The 27,159-nt window shown below is 45.0% G+C and overlaps 1 protein-coding gene and 1 long non-coding RNA gene across 2 annotated transcripts in view; both read right to left on the bottom strand.

Moving 5' to 3' along the window:
* The window catches only part of LOC129843425 (uncharacterized), a 109,460-nt gene extending 101,890 nt beyond the window's left edge, over positions 1 to 7,570 (bottom strand). The window contains exon 1 of the mRNA XM_055912139.1: positions 5,519 to 7,570. Coding sequence (XP_055768114.1) covers positions 5,519 to 5,727 — 209 coding nt within the window. The 5' untranslated portion in view covers positions 5,728 to 7,570. The remainder of the gene's footprint in view (positions 1 to 5,518) is intronic.
* Positions 7,571 to 16,876: 9,306 nt separating this feature from the next.
* Positions 16,877 to 19,719, bottom strand: LOC129843429 (uncharacterized). Its single transcript, XR_008757835.1, has 3 exons — positions 19,500 to 19,719; positions 19,342 to 19,409; positions 16,877 to 18,251 (listed from the first exon to the last, which is right to left on the bottom strand). It is a non-coding gene; the product is annotated as an uncharacterized LOC129843429 (long non-coding RNA).
* Between the last annotated feature and the right edge of the window lie 7,440 nt (positions 19,720 to 27,159).

Below are 27,159 nucleotides of genomic sequence, written 5' to 3' on the forward strand. Positions count from 1 at the left end.
GGCAAAATTTGAAATAGGGTTTTTTAAATTGGATAAAAGTAGAGATTCAGAGCTAGAAAATGGTTTAACAGACACCACAGTTGAGGGATATTGGGAAAGTAATTCTGCTTTGAACGTTGATTAACTTGTAACCTCACTTGTGAGAAAATGTCTTTTGAATATTTTGGTACCTACTGGAGAGCTCTTCTTTGTCTACAGGGCTGTTATTTTGGCAGATAATGTCACCCATCTAAATAAATAGTTAATTAAAAAAAATAATGAACTAAATATATGGTGTTTTTGGTTGATGTCAGTTTCATTGTTTGTTATGCTATAAATGGTTATTTTATGGTTGAAAGTGGTGAAATGAACTAGAAAATGTTATATAATTACTACTTTAGTAAGGAATTACACATTATTCAGTTCTACTGCAGTTGCTACATAATTCCAATAGATGGGAGCATAAGACCAGAAATGACATTTCAGGAGATGAGTTCAGTTTTCTCCCTGGATTCACCACCACTTCCCCTCACAGGAAAACTCCTGTGTGCTACTTTCTGTCCCTTTCCACACTGCTAACGCAAGAGGAAGGACTGAAAAAAGCATTTAACAGATTACTGTGAAGTAATATAATGATCATTCATGTTTATTATTACCTGTTTTTATGCTCATGTTTTGAAATTATACTTCATTAATATAACGATTACCAATAAGCCTGAACATTAATTCAGTCGTCTCTGGTAGAGAAAAACTTATTTTCATAGTACATTCATTGTAAAATTAATCGACCAGCATCAAGCTGCTCTGCCTTCTCGAGCAAGTAGCCAACTCATCCCCATTAAAAAGCTTGTGTAGTCACTCTGCCTTCTCCAGGGACATGTTGAGGTAAATTTACGAACCGGGAGGGTTGAATTATGTAATTTATTGGTGGGCTGGAAGATGCACTCTTGTCTTTTCTATTCCGAGGTTGTTTACTTGCAATATCAGATTAAAGATGATTTTTTAAATAATGTATGTATACTAAGGTTGAGGTTCTGACCAGTGATTATTTACTCGGGGTTCAATACCTGCTATTGTCACAATTGTTTTGCTCTCCCAAAAGCAACACAGCCCTAATACGAGATATATAGCTAACTAAAGTAATGAGTGACCATTTTAGAAAATCATGGGACATATTGTCTGTGGTTGTATGCTATTTTATGTCAATCATATTGCTGCTTGTAGCCTGTAACTGACACTTTGTGGTCTTATGCTGCCATCTATTGGAAATATTTAGCAATTAAAAGTTATTAATTCACCTACAGACATTGCTGTTAATTCCTTAGATCAGTATCTAACCTGCCCCACCTATCCCATTCCAGATGCTGGACTTTCACATAGAGGTTTCCAGGTCACCCAAGACAAATTTGAAAAATATAACTAATTTGGCTTGTTTATCAAGTGTTCTGCCTTGCAATAATAAATATCATGAAAGGGCCCTAGAATTAGGGTTAAGGGTTAAGGGTTAGGGGTTAAGGGTTAAATAGGTAATACATAGGGTTAGGGGTTAAGGCTAAAATAGGTAATACTTAGGGTTAGGGGTTAAGGGTTAAGGGTTAAGGGTTAAATAGGTAATACATAGGGTTAGGGGTTAAGGGTAAAATAGGTAGTATATAGGGTTAGGGGTTAGGGGTTAAGGCTAAAATAGGTAATACATAGGGTTAGGGGTTAAGGGTTAAGGGTTAAATAGGTAATACATAGGGTTAGGGGTTAAGGGTTAAGGGTTAAGGGTTAAATAGGTAATACATAGGGTTAGGGGTTAAGGCTAAAATATGTAATACATAGGGTTAGGGGTTATTTATTTATTTTTTTACCGTTATTTTACCAGGTAAGTTGACTGAGAACACGTTCTCATTTGCAGCAACGACCTGGGGAATAGTTACAGGGGAGAGGAGGGGGATGAATGAGCCAATTGTAAACTGGGGATTATTAGGTGACCGTGATGGTTGAGGGCCAGATTGGGAATTTAGCCAGGACACCGGGGTTAACACCCCTACTCTTACAATAAGTGCCATGGGATCTTTAATGACCTCAGAGAGTCAGGACACCCGTTTAACGTCCCATCCGAAAGACGGCACCCTACACAGAGCAGTGTCCCCAATCACTGCCCTGGGGCATTGGGATCTTTGTTTAGACCAGAGGAAAGAGTGCCTCCTACTGGCCCACCAACACCACTTCCAGCAGCACCTGGTCTCCCATCCAGGGACTGACCAGGACCAACCCTGCTTAGCTTCAGAAGCAAGCCAGCAGTGGTATGCAGGGTGGTATGCTGCTGGCTGGGTTAAGGGTTAAGGCTAAAATAGGTTATACATAGGGTTAGGGGTTAAGGCTAAAATAGGTAATACATAGGGTTAGAGTTTCTGTATAGCATTTTGTGACATCTGCTGATGTAAAAAGGGCTTTATAAATACATTTGATTGATTGTTAGGTTTAGGGTTTTTAAGGCAAAAAACAGTATGGGTGTATAGCTCTCTTGGCCTTCTGCGGGTAGTACATGACTTATTCACGACACCTGCTAGGCTCATAATCTGAGGTAGCAACTGAGTCAGATCTACAAATCAATGAGCTAGACCTGTCCATTTGGTTTGCAACTCAGTGAACCTGTGCAGCAATCGTTCAATTTGATGCCTACAAACAAACATTTAGATACATATCAAACTACCCAGCAGCCATGAAGAAACAACAAGTCGTCAAGTGTGATTCTTTTGATGTGAGTGTTTTTCCATTGAAAGCCTATCGACCATATACGTGGATAGGACCAAGATTGCAGTTCCTATGGTTTCCACTAGATGTCAACAGTCTTTAGATAATGATCAGGATTGTATTCTGAGAAATGAAGAAGAATGACAGCATTTCATGAGTGGTCAGGTCGAATGAACTAGAGCTTTTTTCGCGCGTGACTGGGAGCGAGACCGGGAGCGAGACCTCTTCTTTTTCCTTTGTATTGAATGTTTGGGGGGGATATAAAGAAGGACTTTATCGAAAAGAAAAAAAAACATTTATTGTGTAACATGGAGTCTTGTGAGTGCAACCATATGAAGATCATCAAAGGTAAGTGATTAATTTTATCGCTATTTCTGACTTTCGGAACTCCTCTACTTGGCTGGAAAATGATTGTATGCTTTTGTATGCGGGGCGCTGTCCTCAGATAATCGCATGGTATACTTTTGCCGTAAAGCCTTTTTGAAATCTGACACAGCGGCTGGATTAACAAGAAGTTAACTACTTAAGACAGCTCACGAGGTGTCCTAAATATCTGCCGACTAGGTGGGACTAGAGACTTCATGCATAGCTTTAATGTATACCCATAAGTGTCAAATGTCTTTATTCTCAGCACTTATACGACCAATTCTCTACTCTGAGACACTTTGTGGACATGGTCCCAGATCTCAGAATAACGACGGAGTTCACTACAGTGTTGAGACGGCGAAGTCTATTGTTCAATTTGCTTTTTGCTTTACAGTCAGGGACAGTATGAGTGTAGCCAGATCCTTTTCACTCTCTATCCTTGTTTCATTTTGTGGTTCACTGGATTCGTCATCATCCTCGAGACGAGGGTCAGCCGAAAGACCTGCTAGCTCGCCAAGTTAGTCTGTACAGCTAGATAAGCTAGCTAGCTACTATACCAGCAGCATCCTAGTTACCATAGCTACCACTACATCATTTCAGGCTGCCTGCATTTCTTGTGGACCGATGGAGCTCCCCGTTTTTTTTAATCCTCCTGTTAAATCCCGTTGAGGGCTTCTCCCTCTCTCGTTGACGGATGCTGGCTACCTCTGTCCAGTTCTCCTCTCTTCACTAGATGGACGGTAACTTTAGTGTTTAACCCCTCTGTATCCAAGGACCAACCTTTTTAATATTATTTCCGGGGTGCCTCAAGTAGGCTGGACACATTACTTTTTTTTTTTTACTTTGTGAGAACTCACTGTTCAACTGTGTACACGTTAAAACCTCTTTGGGATAGGCATCCCGCTAGTGGGACACCTCGACAACATCTGGTGAAATTGCAGAGCGCGAAATTCAAATTACAGAAATATAAATATTTAACTTTCATGAAGATACAAGTGTCATACATCAAAATAAGGATTAAGAGTAAACAGCAGGTGTCTTGATAATACTATAGAATCATGCAGTGAGTCAGTGGTTCCTGCGCCACATGTAATTGCTTTGTAGTAGTTAAAAATAATGTTTTATATTTCTATATGATCAATCTATAAATAATATAGACCTACATGCAACAGTATGTCTTGTGCCTTTGGCAATGATTTATGTATAACAAGTGATACCATTTTGGCTTAATTTTGGCAGATTAAATCATGTTTATTTCTGAAGATTAACTCAGGTTTTTGCCCAAAGGAATTGGATTTATGGTTGAAAGGTGGCTGGTTCGAATCCCTGGGCGGGCGCTGGAAAAATCAGGCGGAATTGATCTGACCACTGGAGGGCTGCTGGGTTCACATCCTCAAAACATTCACCTTTCGTTGATCAGAACTCGAGAGGCCCAAAAATATATAATTTTATAATTTTATAAATGTTATAATTTTTAGCTGTTCCATATATTAAGGAAGTGATAGAAGCCTTTTTGGTTCTATAAGGAACCTTCTTTTCTAAGAGTGTTTAATAAACACGTTTTTCTTTTGATTATTTAATTATCTACATCATGTTATTTCAAGTTGTCCCTTTAGAGCGCAACATCACATTGTTAAAAAATAATCCTAAATTGGGCATTTGATGCTACTATGCCAAAGCTATTTAGAGTTGTTAAACGGGTGTGAAGAGTGTGTTGATATAACGATAATATTGTCCAAATTCTGCTTGTAAAAACGATCAGAATTGGTTAAAACAATATGCATTCCATTATATTAGTCAATAATTAAGAGCAGGCAAAGTGGTCGTGTCGTGAAAATTCGATCAAATGTCTTCCATTGCAACGAGTACAGTCAGGGTGCCGTGGAACCCCTGCAGTACCTCCACAGACCCCGGATTGAGAACCCCTGCAGTACCTCCACAGACCCCGGATTGAGAACCCCTGCAGTACCTCCACAGACCCCGGATTGAGAACCCCTGCAGTACCTCCACAGACCCCGGATTGAGAACCCCTGATTTAGCAGATGCTCTTATCCAGAGTGATTTACAATAAGTGCATTCATCTTAAGATAGCTAGGTGAGACAACCAAATATCACAGTCAGATATACAGGATACCAACATTACATTCCTGTTAAACAATGGATATATAGATATCTAGATGAGACAACCACATATCAGAGTCAAATATACAGGATACAAACATTCAATTTCAGCTAAACAATGGAAATATAGCATTTTGCTAAGAAACTAACTTTCATACACATCTAAAATATACTAATAAAAAATCAGAGGACAGTAATGGAAGGTCTCCAAGAACAACAATTTCTGATTAAAAAACAAATGTGAAAAACTGTGTAAATAGCATTTAGGAAATAAACACTCAATAGTTTTTAAACACAATTGTAATCTCACCTCTTAGCTTTGATGTCATGTTCCCCAGAGTGTCTCATTTTAGAGACAGGGCCCCCCTCCTCTCTCTCCCCAGAGAGACTCATTTTAGAGGCAGGACCCCCCTCCTCTCTCTCCTCAGAGAGACTCATTTTAGAGGCATGGACCCCTAAACAGAGATCCAGCATGTTGGTTGTGGTTAACAGTAATTCTTGAATGTCAATTGTTATCATTTATTAATTATCTCTTATAAAACATTTACTAACAGACATAGAAACAGTCAGGTGATTTAATGCATCACATGAACATGTAGTTGTGACATTTCATCTCCATGGTAACTGTCAACAATAATAATAAGTCACTGTTTGTTAAGGTAGTTATAGACAGTACAGCAACAACAATAATAATAATAATAATAATAATAATAAGTCACTGTTTGTTAAGGTAGTTATAGACAGTACAGCAACAATAATAATAATAATAATAAGTCACTGTTTGTTAAGGTAGTTATAGACAGTTATAGTTAAGGTCTCACACTTATTTGTATTAATTAAAAGTAGCTATTTATTGTCTTTCAATCTGTTATTTTCAAAATGTATCTGAGAATATAGACAGAATGGATAAAACTGGAGTGATTGATCTGAGGGGGAAATCATTGATCAATTCAGAAAGGTTTTTTGCGACAAGTAAGAGGTGTTATATTATGTAAAGTAGGCTAGGTTATAATGTATAATAGTGGGTTGTTAGTGATATGCACATCGAGGTCTATACCTCGGCTATAGCCTACATATCATAGATGACCAGTCTAAACCTGCTCAGATCAGTTCAAATAATGTTATAGTCCTACCAGTAGCAGGACAGAGAATGTACTGTATATAACCTACATATCATAGATGACCAGTCTAAACCTGTTCAGGTCAGTTCACATAATGTTATAGTCCTACCAGTAGCAGGACAGAGAATGTAGCCAAGGCCATCAGGTCGGTCAGCTTGAAAAGCAGTGATGTATTTTTTTTAGGTGAGGGAGCGCAAGAAAATATGTAAATTACGTCAAAATTTCTTCAAAGTTTGTACCGACAGATGTAGCCTATTGAAGTGCCTATCATTACAGTTCACTCCAACCCTGTTCCTGGAGCTCTACCCTCCGGTAGGGTTTCACTCCAACCCTGTTCCTGGAGCTCTACCCTCCGGTAGGGTTTCACTCCAACCCCAGTTGTAACTAACCTGATTTAAGTTATAAACCAACTAATTATTTTAATCAGGTGACTAGTTTTGAATAGTAGTGAAAACCTACAGGGTGGTATCTCTCCAGGAACTGGATCGGAGAGCCCGGTTTTAGAAGATGAATAAAATCCATCCTCCAATTGTTTTTTTACTATTCAGCTTCAGTAAACCGTCCTAAAATCTTATTAGAAATTGCTATATTTTTGTAACAGTAACGTTACCATTTACCTGGTAATTAAATATAATTTATTTAGAATTGATCAGAATAATTTCTTCGTGTATTCTCAAATTGAAAGTGCTCCCTCGCGCTCCCCAGCACTACACACATGATGATCAGTGATCATAGATCAAACCTACTCTGGACTATTAAATGTCTGAAGACGAACTAACTTTATAATAGTTTGTATGTAGCCTCTAGACTTACCAGAGTCTGCTCGTCTTTCCTTCAAATCAATACTTTTACCCGACTTCTAATGTTGCCGAGAAATGTGCGCCACAGTTTCAACATCCATTTTGTAAGTGCATTCGTCTACAAACTTACTTTCAACTTCATGAGGAAATTACATAACCAGAATTCCTAAACCCAGACACAACATCCCGAGTCTACCGGGACCGCTGGGGAAGCAGACTCTAGTAAGTAGAACGATGTTGGGATTTGGCGTTTGAGAAGTCATAAGTGAAAAATTATTCCTTAGTCGTACATTTTCTCGAAATCTAAAGGCAAAACCTAGATTCGAGCCAATGTATTAAGTATTTGAACATGTTATTACTCCAACTTCGTGAAAGTGACAAACTGACAGGTTATTATTTTAGTTAAAAAATACTTTATATCGAAGGAGTGTCTTTGGTTTGACGGTCTGCACATGCGCAGTTCGGCGTGAGACGACCGTTATACCCGATGGTGTGTTTCTGCGCATGCGCTGAGCAAACCAACGTTGCCATGACATGTGCGTCTGTTTCTAGTTAGTATAAATGTATGTGCATATTACACTATATTACACTTTTGGAGCGGCAGGTATCCTAGTGGTTGTTGGACCAGTAACCGGAGCTGACAAGGTAAACATCTGTTGTTCTGCCCCTGAACAAGGCAGTTAACCCACTGTTCCCTGGTAGGCCATCATTGTAATAAATAATTTTTTCTTAAACTGACTTGCTTAGTTAAATAAAGGTTACTTAAAAAAAGATATATATATATATATATATATACATATATGCATAAATACTAAAGTATGTGGACACCCCTTCAAATTTGTGGATTTGGTTATTTCAGCCACATCCGTTGCTGACAGGTGTATAAAACCGAGCACACAGCCATATAATCTCCATAGTCAGTAGAATGACCTTACTGAAATGATCAGTTACTTTCAACGTGGCACCGTCATAGGATGCCACCTTTCCACAAAGTCATCACATTTCTGCCCTGCTAGAGATTCCCTGATCAATTGTAAGTGCTGTTATTTTGAAGTGGAAACATCTTGGAGAAACAACGGCTCAAGCATGAAGTGGTAGGCCACACAAAGTCACAGAATGGGGCAGCCGAGTGCTGAAGCGCGCTTTCTGGAGTGATGAATCACGCTTCACCATCTGGTAGTCCGACTGACACGTCTGGGTTTGGTGGATGCCAGGAGAATGCTATCTGCCCCAATATATAGTGCAAACTGTAAAGTTTGGTGGAGGAGGAATAATGGTCTGGGGCTGTTTTTCCATGGTTTGTGCCAGGCCCCTTAGTTCCAGTGAAGGGAAATCGTAACGCTACAGCATACAATGACATTCTAGATGATTCTGTGCTGGCAACTTTGTGGCAACAGTTTGGGGAAGGCCCTTTCCTGTTTCAGCATGACAATGTCCCAGTGCACAAAGCAAAGTCCATACAGAAATGGTTTGTCAAGATCGGTGTGGAAGAACTTGACTGTCCTGCACAGAGCCATGACCTCAACCCCATCGAACACATTTGGGATGAATTGGAACGCCGACTGCGAGCCAGGCTTAATCACCCAACATCAGTACCCGACCTCACTAATGCTCTTGTGGCTGAATGGAAGCAAGTCCACGCAGCAATGTTCCATCATCTAGTGGAAAGCCTTCCAAGAATAGTGGAGGCTGTTACGGCAGCAAAGGCTGGACCAACTCCATATTAAGTGTGTAGGGGGCGCTATTTTCACTTTGGGAAAAAATCATGCCCAATTTAAACGGCCTCGTACTCTATTCTAGATCGTACAATATGCATATTAATATTACTATTGGATAGAAAACACTCTCAAGTTTCTAAAACCGTTTGAATTATATCTGTGAGTAAAACAGAACTCATTTTGCAGCAAACTTCCTGACAGGAAGTGAAAAATCTGAAATCGAGGCTCTGTTCCAGGGCCATCCTATTCAATTGCTTGAAATCTATGGATATACATGCACTTCATACGCCTTCCACTAGATGTCAACAGGCAGTGGGAGGTGAAATGGGGTGTCTAGCTTGATCTGAGGTCGAACAAGAGCTCTTGGAATGACGTGACCCCAATTTCCTTTGTCTAGCAAGGCGCAGGAAGGACATTGGCTTCTGAAAAGCGTTCGGTATAGACGTCAAATAACTCCGGCTTTGATTTTATTTGATACATGTGATAATATCATCGTAAAGTATGTTTTATCAATATAGTTTTATCAGATTATTGAACGTTTATCGGGAGTTTTGGCGTTTTCCGTTCTCTGCGTTTGGTGAAGATGGACATCTTCGCGCCACTTGGCTAGCTAAGGTTGCTAATTGGACAGGAGAAGAGCACATTCTAAAACCAAACAACGATTATTCTGGACCAAGGACTCCTTGTACAAGATTCTGATGGAAGCTCAGCAAAAGTAAGAACCATTTATGATGTTATTTTGTATTTCAGTGGAAAATGTTTAGTCCTATTATCCGCACTAGGCTAACATAAATATATATAGTGTTTTCGCTGTAAAACATTAAAAAAATCGGGCATGTTGGCTGGATTCACAAGATGTTTATCTTTCATTTGCTGTGTTGGACTTGTTAATGTGTGGAAGTTAAATATTTCAAAAAAATATTTTTTGAAGATCGCGCTCTGCGAAGGCAGCGGAATGTTGTGGGTGTTCCGCTTGCGGAACCTCGGGGTGAGAAAGGTTAATGTCCATGATTTTGGAATGAGATGGCCGGTGAGCACGTGTCCACATACTTTTGGAAATGTACTGTATATTTGATGCTTTTTGTAAAACTCATGCCACCATTTTAGTTATAGTTATAACATACTGTAGTCTAAAACCATCTTAGTTATAGTTATAACATACTGTAGTCTAAAACCATTTTAGTTATAGTTATAGCATACTGTAGTCTGAAACCATTTTAGTTATAGTTACAGCATAACATACTCTAGTCTAAAACCTTTAACAAGTACATTTGGGAACATAACATGATGTCATATTTTCCAAATGGTTTCATTATCAAAACTTCATGACACTTACTTGGGTGACTACCTCATGTCTCCTTTTCTGTTAAATGCGTTAAATGCTGTTAAATGCTGGAGATCCCTCTTAACAAAGCCTTGCCTTAGTCTATCCAGAGGACAAGCCTTCTGCCATATGCTGGAGATCCCCCTTAACAAAGCCTTGCCTTAGTCTATCCAGAGAACAAGCCTTCTGCCATATGCTGGAGACCCCCTTAACAAAGCCTTGCCTTAGTCTATCCAAAGGACAAGCCTTCTGCCATATGCTGGAGACCCCCCTTAACAAAGCCTTGCCTTATTCTATCCAGAGGACAAGCCTTCTGCCATGCCTGCACATTTTCAGAAAAAAGTACCAACACTTCAAAATTAAATATCACTTGGGATAATATTCCAATGACATTGACTTTTATTCAAATAACAGATTGTACCTGTTTGGGGCTCCAGGTTCTCCAGAAGGACCAGACACCACCATCTCCTCAGACCAGGCTGAAGGACCAGACACCACCATCTCCTCAGACCAGGCTGAAGGACCAGACACCACCATCTCCTCAGACCAGGCTGAAGGACCAGACACCACCATCTCCTCAGACCATGCTGAAGGACCAGACATCACCATCTCCTCAGACCAGGCTGAAGGAGCAGACACCACCATCTCCTCAGACCAGTCTGAAGGACCAGACACCACCATCTCCTCAGACCAGGCTGAAGGACCACACCACCATCTCCTCAGACCAGGCTGAAGGACCAGACACAACCATCTCCTCAGACTAGGCTGAAGGACCACACATCACCATCTCCTCAGACCAGGCTGAAGGACCACACACCACCATCTCCTCAGACCAGGCTGAAGGACCACACACCACCATCTCCTCAGACCAGGCTGAAGGACAAGACACCACCATCTCGTCAGACCAGGCTGAAGGACCAAACACCACCATCTCCTCAGACCAGGCTGAAGGACCAAACACCACCATCTCCTCAGACCAGGCTGAAGGACCAAACACCACCATCTCCTCAGACCAGGCTGAAGGACTACACACCACCATCTCCTCAGACCAGGCTGAAGGACTACACACCACCATCTCCTCAGACCAGGCTGAAGGACCAAACACCACCATCTCCTCAGACCAGGCTGAAGGACCACACACCACCATCTCCTCAGACCAGGCATATCAGGCTGAAGGACCACACACCACCATCTCCTCAGACCAGGCTGAAGGACCAGACACCAACATCTCCTCAGACCAGGCTGAAGGACCAGACACCACCATCTCCTCAGACAAGGCTGAAGGACTACACACCACCATCTCCTCAGACCAGGCTGAAGCGCCAAACACCACCATCTCCTCAGACCAGGCTGAAGGACCACACAGCACCATCTCCTCAGACCAGGCATATCAGGCTGAAGGACCACACACCACCATCTCCTCAGACCAGGCTGAAGGACCAGACACCAACATCTCCTCAGACCAGGCTGAAGGACCAAACACCACCATCTCCTCAGACCAGGCTGAAGGACTAAACACCACCATCTCCTCAGACCAGGCATATCAGGCTGAAGGACCTCACCACCATCTCCTCAGACCAGGCTGAAGGACCAGACACCAACATCTCCTCAGACCAGGCTGAAGGACCAGACACCACCATCTCCTCAGACCAGGCTGAAGGACCAGACACCACCATCTCCTCAGACCAGGCTGAAGGACCAGACACCACCATCTCCTCAGACCATGCTGAAGGACCAGACATCACCATCTCCTCAGACCAGGCTGAAGGAGCAGACACCACCATCTCCTCAGACCAGTCTGAAGGACCAGACACCACCATCTCCTCAGACCAGGCTGAAGGACCACACCACCATCTCCTCAGACCAGGCTGAAGGACCAGACACAACCATCTCCTCAGACTAGGCTGAAGGACCACACATCACCATCTCCTCAGACCAGGCTGAAGGACCACACACCACCATCTCCTCAGACCAGGCTGAAGGACCACACACCACCATCTCCTCAGACCAGGCTGAAGGACAAGACACCACCATCTCGTCAGACCAGGCTGAAGGACCAAACACCACCATCTCCTCAGACCAGGCTGAAGGACCAAACACCACCATCTCCTCAGACCAGGCTGAAGGACCAAACACCACCATCTCCTCAGACCAGGCTGAAGGACTACACACCACCATCTCCTCAGACCAGGCTGAAGGACTACACACCACCATCTCCTCAGACCAGGCTGAAGGACCAAACACCACCATCTCCTCAGACCAGGCTGAAGGACCACACACCACCATCTCCTCAGACCAGGCATATCAGGCTGAAGGACCACACACCACCATCTCCTCAGACCAGGCTGAAGGACCAGACACCAACATCTCCTCAGACCAGGCTGAAGGACCAGACACCACCATCTCCTCAGACAAGGCTGAAGGACTACACACCACCATCTCCTCAGACCAGGCTGAAGCGCCAAACACCACCATCTCCTCAGACCAGGCTGAAGGACCACACAGCACCATCTCCTCAGACCAGGCATATCAGGCTGAAGGACCACACACCACCATCTCCTCAGACCAGGCTGAAGGACCAGACACCAACATCTCCTCAGACCAGGCTGAAGGACCAAACACCACCATCTCCTCAGACCAGGCTGAAGGACTAAACACCACCATCTCCTCAGACCAGGCATATCAGGCTGAAGGACCTCACCACCATCTCCTCAGACCAGGCTGAAGGACCAGACACCAACATCTCCTCAGACCAGGCTGAAGGACCAGACACCACCATCTCCTCAGACCAGGCTGAAGGACCACACACCACCATATCCTCAGACCAGGCTGAAGGAGAAGACACCACCATCTCCTCAGACCAGGCTGAAGGAGCAGACACCACCATCTCCTCAGACCAGGCTAAAGGACCACACACCACCATCTCCTCAGACCAGGCTGAAGGAGGAGACACCACCATCTCCTCAGACAAAGCTGAAGGACCAGACACCACCATCTCCTCAGACCAGGCTGAAGGACAAGACACCACCATCTCCTCAGACCAGGCTGAAGGAGCAGACACCACCATCTCCTCAGACGAGGCTGAAGGACTACACACCACCATCTCCTCAGACCAGGCTGAAGGAGCAGACACCACCATCTCCTCAGACCAGGCTGAAGGAAAAGACACCACCATCTCCTCAGACCAGGCTGCAGGACCAGTCCTCACCATCTCCTCAGACCAGGCTGAAGCACCACACATCACCATCTCCTCAGACCAGGCTGAAGGACCAGAAACCACCATCTCCTCAGACCAGGCTGAAGGACTACACACCACCATCTCCTCAGACCAGGCTGAAGGACCACACACCACCATATCCTCAGACCAGGCTGAAGGAGCAGACACCACCATCTCCTCAGAACAGGCTGAAGGACCACACACCCCCATCTCCTCAGACCAGTCTGAAGGACTACACACCACCATCTCCTCAGACCAGGCTGAAGGAGCAGACACCACCATCTCCTCAGACCAGGCTGAAGGACCACACATCACCATCTCCTCAGACCAGGCTGAAGGACTACACACCACCATCTCCTCAGACCAGGCTGAAGGACTAAACACCACCATCTCCTCAGACCAGTCAGAAGGACTACACACCACCATCTCCTCAGACCAGGCTGAAGGAGCAGACACCACAATCTCCTCAGAACAGGGTGTAGGACCACACACCACCATCTCCTCAGACCAGGCTGAAGGATCAGACACCACCATCTCCTCAGACCAGGCTGAAGGACTACACACCACCATCTCCTCAGACCAGGCTGAAGGACCAGACACCACCATCTCCTCAGACGGGCATATTAGGCTGAAGGACTACACACCACCATCTCCTCAGACCAGGCATATCAGACTGAATAACCAGACACCACCATCTCCTCAGACGAGGCTGAAGGACCAGACACCACCATCTCCTCAGACCAGGCTGAAGGACCAGACACCACCATCTCCTCAGACCAGGCATATCAGGCTGAAGGATCCGACACCACCATCTCCTCAGACGGGCATATTAGGCTGAAGGACTACACACCACCATCTCCTCAGACCAGGCATATCAGGGTGAATAACCAGACACCACCATCTCCTCAGACGAGGCTGAAGGACCAGACACCACCATCTCCTCAGACCAGACATATCAGGCTGAAGGACCACACCACCATCTCCTCAGACCAGGCTGAAGGACCAGACACCACCATCTCCTCAGACCAGGCTGAAGGACCAGACACCACCATCTCCTCAGACCAGGCTGAAGGACCACACATCACCATCTCCTCAGACCAGGCTGAAGGACCACACCACCATCTCCTCAGACCAGGCTGAAGGACCAGACAACACCATCTCCTCAGACCAGGCTGAAGGACAAGACACCACCATCTCCTCAGACCAGGCTGAAGAACCACACACCACCATCTCCTCAGACCAGGCTGAAGGACCAGACACCACCATCTCCTCAGACCAGGCTGAAGGACAAGACACCACGATCTCCTCAGACCAGACTGAAGGACCAAAAACCACCATCTCCTCAGAACAGGCTGAAGGAGCAGACACCACCATCTCCTCAGACCAGGCTGAAGGACTACACACCACCATCTCCTCAGACCAGGCATATCAGGCTGAAGGACCACACACCACCATCTCATCAGACCAGGCTGAAGGACCAGACACCAACATCTCCTCAGACCACGCTGAAGGACCAGACACCACCATCTCCTCAGACCAGGCTGAAGGACTACACACCACCATCTCCTCAGACCAGGCTGAAGGACCAAACACCACCATCTCCTCAGACCAGGCTGAAGGACCACACACCACCATCTCCTCAGACCAGGCATATCAGGCTGAAGGACCACACACCACCATCTCCTCAGACCAGGCTGAAGGACCAGACACCAACATCTCCTCAGACCAGGCTGAAGGAACAAACACCACCATCTCCTCAGACCAGGCTGAAGGACTACACACCACCATCTCCTCAGACCAGGCATATCAGGCTGAAGGACCACACCACCATCTCCTCAGACCAGGCATATCAGGCTGAAGGACCACACATCACCATCTCCTCAGACCAGGCTGAAGGACGAGACACCAACATCTCCTCAGACCAGGCTGAAGGACCAGACACCACCATCTCCTCAGACCAGGATGAAGGACCACACACCACCATATCCTCAGACCAGGCTGAAGGACCAGACATCACCATCTCCTCAGACCAGGCTGAAGGAGCAGACACCACCATCTCCTCAGACCAGGCTAAAGGACCAAACACCACCATCTCCTCAGACCAGGCTGAAGGACCACACCACCATCTCCTCAGACCAGGCTGAAGGACCAGACACAACCATCTCCTCAGACCAGGCTGAAGGAGCAGACACCACCATCTCCTCAGACCAGGCTAAAGGACCAAACACCACCATCTCCTCAGACCAGGCTGAAGGAGGAGACACCACCATCTCCTCAGACCAGGCTGAAGGAGCAGACACCACCATCTCCTCAGACCAGGCTAAAGGACCAAACACCACCATCTCCTCAGACCAGGCTGAAGGAGGAGACACCACCATCTCCTCAGACCAGGCTGAAGGACCACACACCACCATCTCCTCAGACCAGGCTGAAGGACCACACACCACCATCTCCTCAGACCAGGCTGAAGGACCACACACCACCATCTCCTCAGACCAGGCTGAAGGACCACACACCACCATCTCCTCAGACCAGGCTGAAGGACCAGACACCACCATCTCCTCAGACCAGGCTGAAGGACCACACATCACCATCTCCTCAGACCAGGCTGAAGGACCAGACATCACCATCTCCTCAGACCAGGCTGAAGGACCACACACCACCATCTCCTCAGACCAGGCTGAAGGACCACACATCACCATCTCCTCAGACCAGGCTGAAGGACTACACACCACCATCTCCTCAGACCAGGCTGAAGGACCACACACCACCATCTCCTCAGACCAGGCTGAAGGACCAGAACAGTCACAATGTATTTCCAATTGCTCATTCTGAGCATCTGTAAATACTAAATAAATACCTATTCTGCTTTTGAAGTAATACCACTTACGGTTGAGTATTCAAACGGAGTGTCCGAGACAAAATATCACGTGTACTGGAATGAAAACTCATTATGAATAAAACACAATGTTAATTACTCATTATAAATGTATGTTAGTAAAACATAATGAATAAAACACAATGTTAATTACTCATTATAAATGTATGTTAGCAAAACATTATGAATAAAACACAATGTTAATTACTCATTATAAATGTATGTCAGCAAAACATTATGAATAAAACACAATGTTAATTACTCATTATAAATGTATGTTAGTAAAACATTATGAATAAAACACAATGTTAATTACTCATTATAAATGTATGTTAGTAAAACATAATGAATTAAACACAATGTTAATTACTCATTATAAATGTATGTTAGTAAAACATTATGAATAAAACACAATGTTAATTACTCATTATAAATGTATGTTAGTAAAACATAATGAATGTTAATTAATGTTAATTACTCATTATAAATGTATGTTAGTAAAACATTATGAATTAAACACAATGTTAATTACTCATTATAAATGTATGTTAGTAAAACATAATGAATGTTAATTAATGTTAATTACTCATTATAAATGTATGTTAGCAAAACATAATGAATTAAACACAATGTTAATTACTCATTATAAATGTATGTTAGTTAAACATAATGAATTAAACACAATGTTAATTACTCATTATAAATGTATGTTAGCAAAACATTATGAATAAAACACAATGTTAGAGAGAATAAAGTAGATGTCACACGTCAAAATTTTCATTTATGACCCTATGTCATGATGACGTGTGCATTCAGGACATAGGGTCCTGCATGCACACGTAGGGAGAAAGTGACCATGTGTTTGGGCATCCTGTTCCTGGTTCTCACGGCTTAGAGTTGTTTTTGAAGTTGTCATGATCTTTGATGTCTAGTGTCCTGTTTGGAACGGGGTGGGGGGAATGAACATTTCAAAGAGTAAGCCCCCCCTATTTTTTTATAGTGTCTTTGAAGTTGTCATGATGTTTGATGTCTAGTATCCTGTTTGGAACAGGGTGGGGGGAATGAACATTTCAAAGAGTAAGTCCCCCCTATTCTATTGCCCTCCGGGTTGTTGTCTATGAAACACGAATGTCCTGGGGTATTGGGCTTTGCAGACGCCTTATAAAGCCCCAGAACAATACATGCGTAAGACTGTACATGATAACCCCCGGAATATTAAACAAAAATGACACCTATGCCAATTTTCGGTATGTTATGCGCGTCTTGTCATGAACCCAGTGACCAAAGCATTGAGGAAGTTCTGTGTGAAGATCCAGAATGTTTTAAAGGAGTTTTGGGTACGAGTGAGGGACATATGTCTTACATATTCCAGCCGGAGGCTTCTACGGTAAAGATATTCACAGACAGTGGCCCCAAACCCCTTTATCAGGCAAAACCTGGGAGTTTTTCTCCTGCTCTGCGGATGAGAAAATGGTTAAAGATTAGGCTGGCGCTCTGTAAAATTGAACAGGCCCTGAGTGGTACAAATGTGCCCGGATATGCGTTGGAAGAACAGGTCTGCGGCCGCAGTGATCTGAAGGCCCTAAGAATCGCTTCAATGGCCTATAGCCCTGACGCCAAAGTGACAATTTTAGTCTGTGAACTTTATGATGGTGCTAATGCTGCAAAGTCTGTCAATTCTCCTGTATCTTCCAGAGCATGCAAAGATGTAAACTTTTTTATTCCTGTGTTTAGTTTTAAATGGGTGGATTATCCAATTTTCATAACACTTATGAATAAGCTGGACAGTCTTTTCCAAAATGGTGAACAATTACAGCGCTGGCCGCGGCTGTCCTTGAGACATAGCCAGGATCTAAAGGCCCGACGGATTATATACCCCTGGAGGGAAAACTTACGGAGTTTTGATGAACCGTGCAAGAGAGCCAGGCAGTTTGAAGGGGAATTGGACACGGATAATGGTGGATGGCTATACCAGGCCCCTGTATCTGTAAGAAAGGCAGAGTAAAAGACCTTAATTATGAACGGCTATAAATTGTATGTACATGATTTTTTGAATGAAATAAAGATGTTTTTAAAAGCAGTATCTAACGACGTCCTGAACTCTCTCGTTTTTCACTCCTCAGTCTGTCCCCGAGAAAAACACTGGCGGAAAAAGCCATGTGCGCTGTGTGTGTGTGTGTGTGTGTGTGTGTGTGTGTGTGTGTGTGTGTGCGTGCGTGCGTGCGTGCGTGCGTGTGTGCGTGTGTGTGTGTGTGTTAGAAACAAGGTCCCTTCGCATTGTGTACATTTCAAGCTTTCAACAACAATAAAACAGCCATATAAATACTGTTTCTAGGCCTAACACACTGTTGAGTTTCCTATTTAGTTGTCTTTATATGTACAGGCACCGAGCTTCCAGGTGGCGCCATCCTATGGTTGTTCAGGGCATGTACACCGGGGAGATAAGAACCCCAAAGAAAGATCCTAAAGGTCATTTCAGATTCAGGTTTAGGGGGTAATAACTTTAGTGAAACCGCATTTCACACCATGTACAGACATAGAGAGCCAACACATCAAGGTGTAACAGGGATGAATGGATATTCAACGTACAACAGTGGTCTTCTGTAACAAGCAATACGTGTTAAATATGGGCCACAGTCAATCATGACAGCCTCTTTAGGAAAGGCCTTTACTTATGACTTAAACAGATTCATTTTCTACACATCTTATTCATTAATGCTGTGGGATAAATCAGGTGTTTCTAGGTGGGCGTAAACAAATCTACAGTGAAACAAAAGTGTACATTTTACACATATGTTTATTGACTTTTAAAAAGACCACAGTAACATGACAGATATAGTAGAGATGCATGCTACACAAATCTGCTAGTGGATATTCAATGTACAACAATAGTCTTAAGTAACAAGCAATACGTGTTAAATATGGGCCACAGTCAATCATGACAGCCTCTTTAGGAAAGGCCTTTACTTATGACTTAAACAGAATCATTTTCTACCCCTCTTATTCATTAATGCTGTGGGCATACCCAGGATTTACATGCCGGACGGATTATCTACCCATGGAGGGAAAATTTACGGCGCTTTGAGGGAGTGTGCAAGCGTCTTAGCGATCGGATAATGGTCAGGGCTAACCAGGACCTATATCTGTAAGAAAGGCATAGTAAAATACATTAATTATGAACGGCTATAAACTGTATGTACTAAATATTTTGAATTAAATAAATGGTATCTCACCTTTTAACGATAGGAATAAGTCCTTTCCATCTATCACCAAGCATGCCCCCGGAGAAAAAGACTTGCGGAAAAAGCCATGTGCGCGCGTTCGTGTGTGCGTGCGTGTGCGGTAGTGGATGTGTGTGTGTTTCAAAACAAAGAAAACAGGGCGGGGTGTGTGTTCATAAATGGCTATGCGGTTGCGCTCAAGGCTCTCTCTCTCTTTACAATATCCTGCAAAACAGAGGCCTACCCCCCCCCCCCCCCCTCCCCCCAACAAAAAAGTGTGTCTGGGTTTTACGGACACTTACGCTTCATTAACAGCCTTTCAAAACCTAATTTAGCTCACCCCCCAGAGGATGTGGGGGCTAAAAAGGTCAAACATCCCAGAAATAATAGCGATGTCTAGACCGACCCCCCAGCATCGAGGTGCCCCCCGGAGGTTGTAGAATATCAAAAGGGTAATACTGTCTCCACCCCCCAGCATCGAGGTGCCCCCCGGAGGTTGTAGAATATCAACAGGGTAATACTGTCTCCACCCCCCAGCATCGAGGTGCTAGCCCCCCGGAGGTTGTAGAATATCAAAAGGGTAATACTGTCTCCACCCCCCAGCATCGAGGTGCTAGCCCCCCGGAGGTTGTAGAATATCAAAAGGGTAATACTGTCTCCACCCCCCAGCATCGAGGTGCCCCCCGGAGGTTGTAGAATATCAACAGGGTAATACTGTCTCCACCCCCCAGCATCGAGGTGCCCCCCAGAGGTTGTAGAATATCAAAAGGGTAATACTGTCTCCACCCCCCAGCATCGAGGTGCCCCCCGGAGGTTGTAGAATATCAAAAGGTTAATACTGTCTCGACACCCCAATCCTAATGTTTGAACCCACTAATTTAGTAATCAAATATACCGGATAGCGCCCGGATTTTTTTTATTTATTAAAAACCCGTCACCCCGGGCTCTGTAAACTCATTCAGTACTATCACTACTTTTGAGCCAAGGCCGCAAACTTCTCAACGAGTCTAGTGAAACAGATAGTTTCCCACTCTGTTCGCATCGTTTTAGCGCAGTTACAAACAGGCAGGACAGCAGCCCCAGAATAGTTATCGGACAAGATCATCTGTAAATCCTTCCGCTTTCTGAAGGTGAGTTCGTGAAAACGTAGATATTAGATTTGGGATGCGGGGACTTGTTTGAACATTGTGGATGTTATAGCAGTGGCGTGCTGTGGGCCTGGGGCCTGGGCCTTCAGTGAGGTATAACACAGTCCCACCCGAATTAATCCACCTCATTATGATGCCATGGCTCTAGACACTATACATTTAGGCAGAAACGCAGTATAACCAGGCGTTGCGTCACCTTGAAATTGACAAATTGACATTTTTGCACATATTCATGTAATTTAAAAATGTATATAACATGTTAATATTATCTAACGTCTGTATGATACCCAGATGCTACAGGGCATAATGGATTGGGAACAGACAGAGTTAGACCGGGATTCTCAGAAGCAAACTGCGTCCGGTCCTTTACGTGGCCCATTCACGAATACACTATTTTCGGCGGAAGATTATGATGTTGATGTGATTTTTAAAAATTAATTTCTCAATTTAGGATAATACGGTTTATTTTATACTTTACTTAAATTGTATTATTTATCATGCCTCATACCAGGCTAATACACTACCAAGCCATGCAAACAGCTAGGGAATTAACCCAGAACAGTTGTGGGTCTTTTTTTTTTTGGAACAATAAATGATCAAGAATACCAATAGGCGTGATCTGATCCTCAAACCTATCACAACATCCTATAATGCACAGACATATGCAAAACCATAAAACTCTGACAAGAAAACAATGAAAATCTTAACATGACTACAAGCCCTGCCATTATTTTTTAGTTACCATCCACCAATGGTTGAATTTGGTACTTTTTCTATGTAGATGCACCGAGCCTCCAAGTGGCTAGAGACATACAACAGGCTAAATTAAAATGACCCAGTATGTGAAAAGCTGGGGGTCAAAGGTATTTTTTATGTTTGGTTTTTGTTACAACCAACAGAGCTGTCACGTTCCTGACCTATTTATGTTAGTTGTTATGTGTGTTAGTTGGTCAGGACGTGAGTTTGGGTGGGCATTCTATGTTTTCTGTTTCTGTGTTGGTTTTGGGTTGCCTGGTATGGCTCTTAATTAGAGGCAGGTGTTTGGCGTTCCTCTAATTAAGAGTCATATTTAGGTAGGCGTTGTCACAGTGTTCGTTGTGGGTGATTGTCTTCCGTGTTTGTGTATGTCGTTGCACCACACGGGACTGTTTTCGGTTTGTTTTGTTCATCGTTGTTTTTGTGTAGCCTGTTTTCTCTATTCGTGCGTTCTTCTTGTTTCATGTAAGTTCGTCGTCTAGATTTGTCTACACCGTTTGTTATTTTTGTTAGTTTATTCAAGTTCGTGTTTTCGTTTAATAAATATGTGTTCAAACTCCACTGCGCCTTGGTTCGATAAATACTCCTCCTTTTCTGATGAAGAGAAGGAGGACCGCCGTTACAGAATCACCCACCATACCAGAGCCAAGCAGCGGAGTAAACGGAGTAAGGGACAGGAAAAGAAGGAGGAATGGACTTGGGACGATATATTGGACGGAAAAGGTTGCTACACATGGGAGGAGATCCTGGCTGGTAGGGATCGCCTCCCATGGGAACAGCTGGAGGCACTGAGGAGAGCGGAGGCTACCGGAGAGAGGAACCGGAGTTATGAGGGAACTCGTCTGGCACGGAAGCCCAAAAAGCCCGTGAGTAACACCCAAAAATTTCTTGGGGGGGGGCTAAGAGGTAGTGGGCCAAGGGCAGGTAGGAGACCTGCGCCCACTTCCCAGGCTTACCGTGGAGAGCGGGAGTACGGGCAGGCGCCGTGTTACGCAGTAGAGCGCACGGTGTCTCCTGTACAAGTGCATAGCCCAGTGCGGGTTATTCCACCTCCCCGCACTGGTAGGGCTAGATTGGGTATTGAGCCAGGTGTCATGAGGCCGGCTCAACGCGTCTGGTCTCCAGTGCGTCTCCTCGGGCCGGCATACATGGCACCTGCCTTACGCATGGTTTCCCCGGTTCGCCTACATAGGCCGGTGCGGGTTATTCCACCTCCCCGCACTGGTCGGGCGACCGGGAGCATTCAACCAGGTAAGGTTGGGCAGGCTCAATGCTTAAGAGTGCCAGTAGCCTCCACGGTCCGGTATTTCCAGCGCCACCTCCCCGCCCCAGCCTAGTACCTACAGTGCCTACACTACGCACTAGGCTACCAGTGCGTCTCCTGAGCCCTGTTCCTCCTCCAAGTGTATCTAGCCCGGTGCCTCCAGTTCCGGCACCACGCACTAAGCCTCCTGTGCGTCTCCAGAGCCCTGTACACACTGTATCTTCTCCCCCTACTAATCCTGATGTGCTTGTCCTCAGCCCGGTGTCACCAGTGCCGGTACCTCGCACCAGGTATAGAGTGGGCTTTGAGAGTACAGTGTGCCCTGTCCCTGCTCCCCGCACTAGTAGGAAGGTGCGTATCCTTAGCCCGGGGCCTCCAGTTCCGGCACCACGCACCAAGTCTACAGTGCACCTTATCCGGCCAGAGCCATCCGTCTCCCCAGCGCCATCTGAGCCATCCGTCTCCCCAGCGCCATCTGAGCCATCCGTCTCCCCAGCGCCATCTGAGCCATCCGTCTCCCCAGCGCCATCTGAGCCATCCGTCTCCCCAGCGCCGTCTGAGCCATCCGTCTGCATTGAGCCTGCAAAGCCGCCCGTCTGCCATGAGCCTGCAAAGCCGCCCGTCTGCCATGAGCCTACAGAGCCGTCCGCCAGACAGGAGCCGCTAGAGCCGCCCGCCAGACAGGAGCCGCTAGAGCCGCCCGTCAGACAGGATCTGCCAGAGCCGCCAACCAGACAGGATCTGCCAGAGCCGCTAACCAGACAGGATCTGCCAGAGCCGCCAACCAGACAGGATCTGCCAGAGCCGCCAACCAGACAGGATCTGCCAGAGCCGCCAGCGAGCCATGAGCAGCCAGAGCCGTCAGAGAGCCATGAGCGTCGAGAGCCGTCAGAGAGCCATGAGCGTCGAGAGCCGTCAGAGAGCCATGAGCGTCGAGAGCCGTCAGCCTGCCATGAGCGTCGAGAGCCGTCAGCCTGCCATGAGCGTCGAGAGCCGTCAGCCTGCCATGAGCGTCGAGAGCCGTCAGCCTGCCATGAGCGTCGAGAGCCGTCAGCCTGCCATGAGCGTCGAGAGCCGTCAGCCAGCCATGAGCGTCGAGAGCCGTCAGCCAGCCATGAGCGTCGAGAGCCGTCAGCCAGCCATGAGCGTCGAGAGCCGTCAGCCAGCCATGAGCGTCGAGAGCCGTCTGCCAGCCATGAGCGTCGAGAGCCGTCAGCCAGCCATGAGCGTCGAGAGCCGTCAGTCAGCCATGAGCTGCCCTTCAGCCAGAAACGGCTATTTACCCAGAACTGCCCCTCAGTCCAGAGCTGTCTCTCTGTCCGGAGCTGCCTTTCAGTCCGGAGTTGCCCCTCTATCATTATCTCCCTCTCTATCTTGATCTACCTCTATATTCTTATCTATCCCTCTGTCTTGATCTATCTCTCTGTCCCGGTGCTGTCCCTATTAGTGATGTTACTAAGAAGATTTTGTGGGGGTAAAAGGAGGGTGGACATTCTTAGAGGGAGATGGAAGCTAGGATGGATTATGGTGGGGTGGGGACCTCGCCCGGAGCCTGAGCCACCACCGTGGTTAAATGCCCACCCAGACCCTCCCCTAGACTTTGTGCTGGTGCGCCCGGAGTTCGCACCTTATGGGGGGGGGTAATGTCACGTTCCTGACCTATTTATGTTAGTTGTTATGTGTGTTAGTTGGTCAGGACGTGAGGTTGGGTGGGCATTCTATGTTTTCTGTTTCTGTGTTGGTTTTGGGTTGCCTGATATGGCTCTTAATTAGAGGCAGGTGTTTGGCGTTCCTCTAATTAAGAGTCATATTTAGGTAGGCGTTGTCACAGTGTTCGTTGTGGGTGATTGTCTTCCATGTTTGTGTATGTCGTTGCACCACACGGGACTGTTTTCGGTTTGTTTTGTTCATCGTTGTTTTTGTGTAGCCTGTTTTCTCTATTCGTGCGTTCTTCTTGTTTCATGTAAGTTCGTCGTCTAGATTTGTCTACACCGTTTGTTATTTTTGTTAGTTTATTCAAGTTCGTGTTTTCGTTTAATAAATATGTGTTCAAACTCCACTGCGCCTTGGTTCGATCAATACTCCTCCTTTTCTGATGAAGAGAAGGAGGACCGCCGTTACAAGAGCTTCCTAACATTCGACATAACTAGGAAGCCTTATGCGGGAGATTAGAACTCAAAAGTAATAGGGGTTAAGAAAGATCATAAAGCTAATTTCATATTTCGGTTTAGGGGGGTAATAACTTTAAGGAAAACAATATTCACACTATGTGGATTATAAACATGTTAGAGAGCCATCACATCATGATGTAACAGGGATGAGTGGCGATTCAAAGTACAACAGGAGTCTTCTGGAAACTGCAATACGTGTTAAATATGTTCTACATACAGCCATGACTGAGTGGTTTCACAAACTCCCTTTAAAGGTTTTGTAAGAAAGTTGTAACAGGCCTCATTCAACAGTCTAGAGATGAACCTAGAGACACCAAAAACATCAACGTTTAGAGCAGCTTGGATATTATTCCCCATGTAAGGGGGGCAAAGATCTGATTTACCTAACCCTGTACATACCAAAGGATTTTCCAGAGTTAGCAAACCCTGACACTGGGTATGATAACTCTGACTCGTATGTCTAAGGATTATTGTAGATGTTTACACCTGAGGGAGTTTACAGTAGGTCAATTAGATGTATAAAGGCAAAGAGAGCAACAAATTGACCTACGTGACCTCAAAGGACAGCCTACTTTATAATAGAGAACGCAGGGATGTTGTGACGACCCTCCCACTCTGTCTGCCGTATTCTCTCTTTGTTCTTGATTCCTTATTAGGATGTCGGTGGGCGGAGTTGGGAGGGTCGTCAGCTACATGGGAAACACCTGGGCCCGGTGTGTCCCAGGATAAATACACCTCTTCCCCATTCATGGAGGAGACTCTCTCCATGCAGACACACCTGGGCCCGGGTGTGTCCCAGGATAAATACACCACTTCCCCATTCATGGAGGAGACTCTCCCCATGCAGACACACCTGGGCCCGGGTGTGTCCCAGGATAAATACACCTCTTCCCCATTCATGGAGGAGACTCTCTCCATGCAGACACACCTGGGCCCGGGTGTGTCCCAGGATAAATACACCACTTCCCCATTCATGGAGGAGACTCTCCCCATGCAGACACACCTGGGCCCGGGTGTGTCCCAGGATAAATACACCTCTTCCCCATTCATGGAGGAGACTCTCTCCATGCAGACACACCTGGGCCCGGTGTGTCCCAGGATAAATACACCACTTCCTCATTCATGGAGGAGACTCTCCCCATGCAGACACACCTGGGCCCGGGTGTGTCCCAGGATAAATACACCTCTTCCCCATTCATGGAGGAGACTCTCTCCATGCAGACACACCTGGGCCCGGTGTGTCCCAGGATAAATACACCACTTCCCCATTCATGGAAGAGACTCTCCCCAGTCAGACACAGACAGATTTTGGTTGTGGCCTGGTTGTGGTTATTTGGTTTGTTTGTGTTGGCACCCTTCAACACCCCTACTTATCCCATGTGTACACGCAACCACTCACCTACACTACTGACTGCTGACTACACACACACCATTGTTAATTGTATTTACTTAAGTTAATAAATATAGGTTGTTATTCCTTATCTCCATGTGGTCTCCCTTTTGTTACGGGCTTTGAGCCGGTTCGTGACAATGTGTACTGAACATGTACCTTTTATAAAACATAGCGATCTACGGTCAAATGCATCTAAAGTTTTTAATGAAGGGGCCGATGCATTTAATTTAGATTACTTCAACATAGTCTAGAACCAGTAAGACCATTGATTGAATGATCTGCTTTGTGCTATTGAGCAAGAGGCCTGACCCATTTCTATGGAAGAAGCAGCATCTTTATATTATTTTTTATATTCAGCTTCTTAATTAACTAACACATAAATATGTTTTTTATTTTATTTTTTAAGTTTAAGCTTTTTTAAGTTTAAGCTTAACGTATATACTAGTACAACATATTAGGTACATACACTTCAATCATTGAAGTAATCTAAATTAAAGACTATTGTTGTACATTGAATATCCACTAGCAGATTTGTGTAGCATGCATCTCCACTATATCTGTCATGTTACTGTGGTCTTTTTAAAAGTCAATAAACATGTGTGTAAAATGTACACTTTTGTTTCACTGTAGATTTGTTTACGCCCACCTAGAAACACCTGATTTATCCCACAGCATTAATGAATAAGATGTGTAGAAAATGAATCTGTTTAAGGCATAAGTAAAGGCCTTTCCTAAAGAGGCTGTCATGATTGACTGTGGCCCATATTTAACCCGTATTGCTTGTTACAGAAGACCACTGTTGTACATTGAATATCCATTCATCCCTGTTACACCTTTATGTGTTGGCTCTCTATGTCTGTACATGGTGTGAAATGCGGTTTCACTAAAGTTATTACACCCTAAACCTGAATCTGAAATGACCTTTAGGATCTTTCTTTGG

This window comes from Salvelinus fontinalis, unplaced genomic scaffold, assembly GCF_029448725.1.
Source record: "Salvelinus fontinalis isolate EN_2023a unplaced genomic scaffold, ASM2944872v1 scaffold_0134, whole genome shotgun sequence".
In the NCBI taxonomy this organism is placed as follows: domain Eukaryota; kingdom Metazoa; phylum Chordata; class Actinopteri; order Salmoniformes; family Salmonidae; genus Salvelinus; species Salvelinus fontinalis.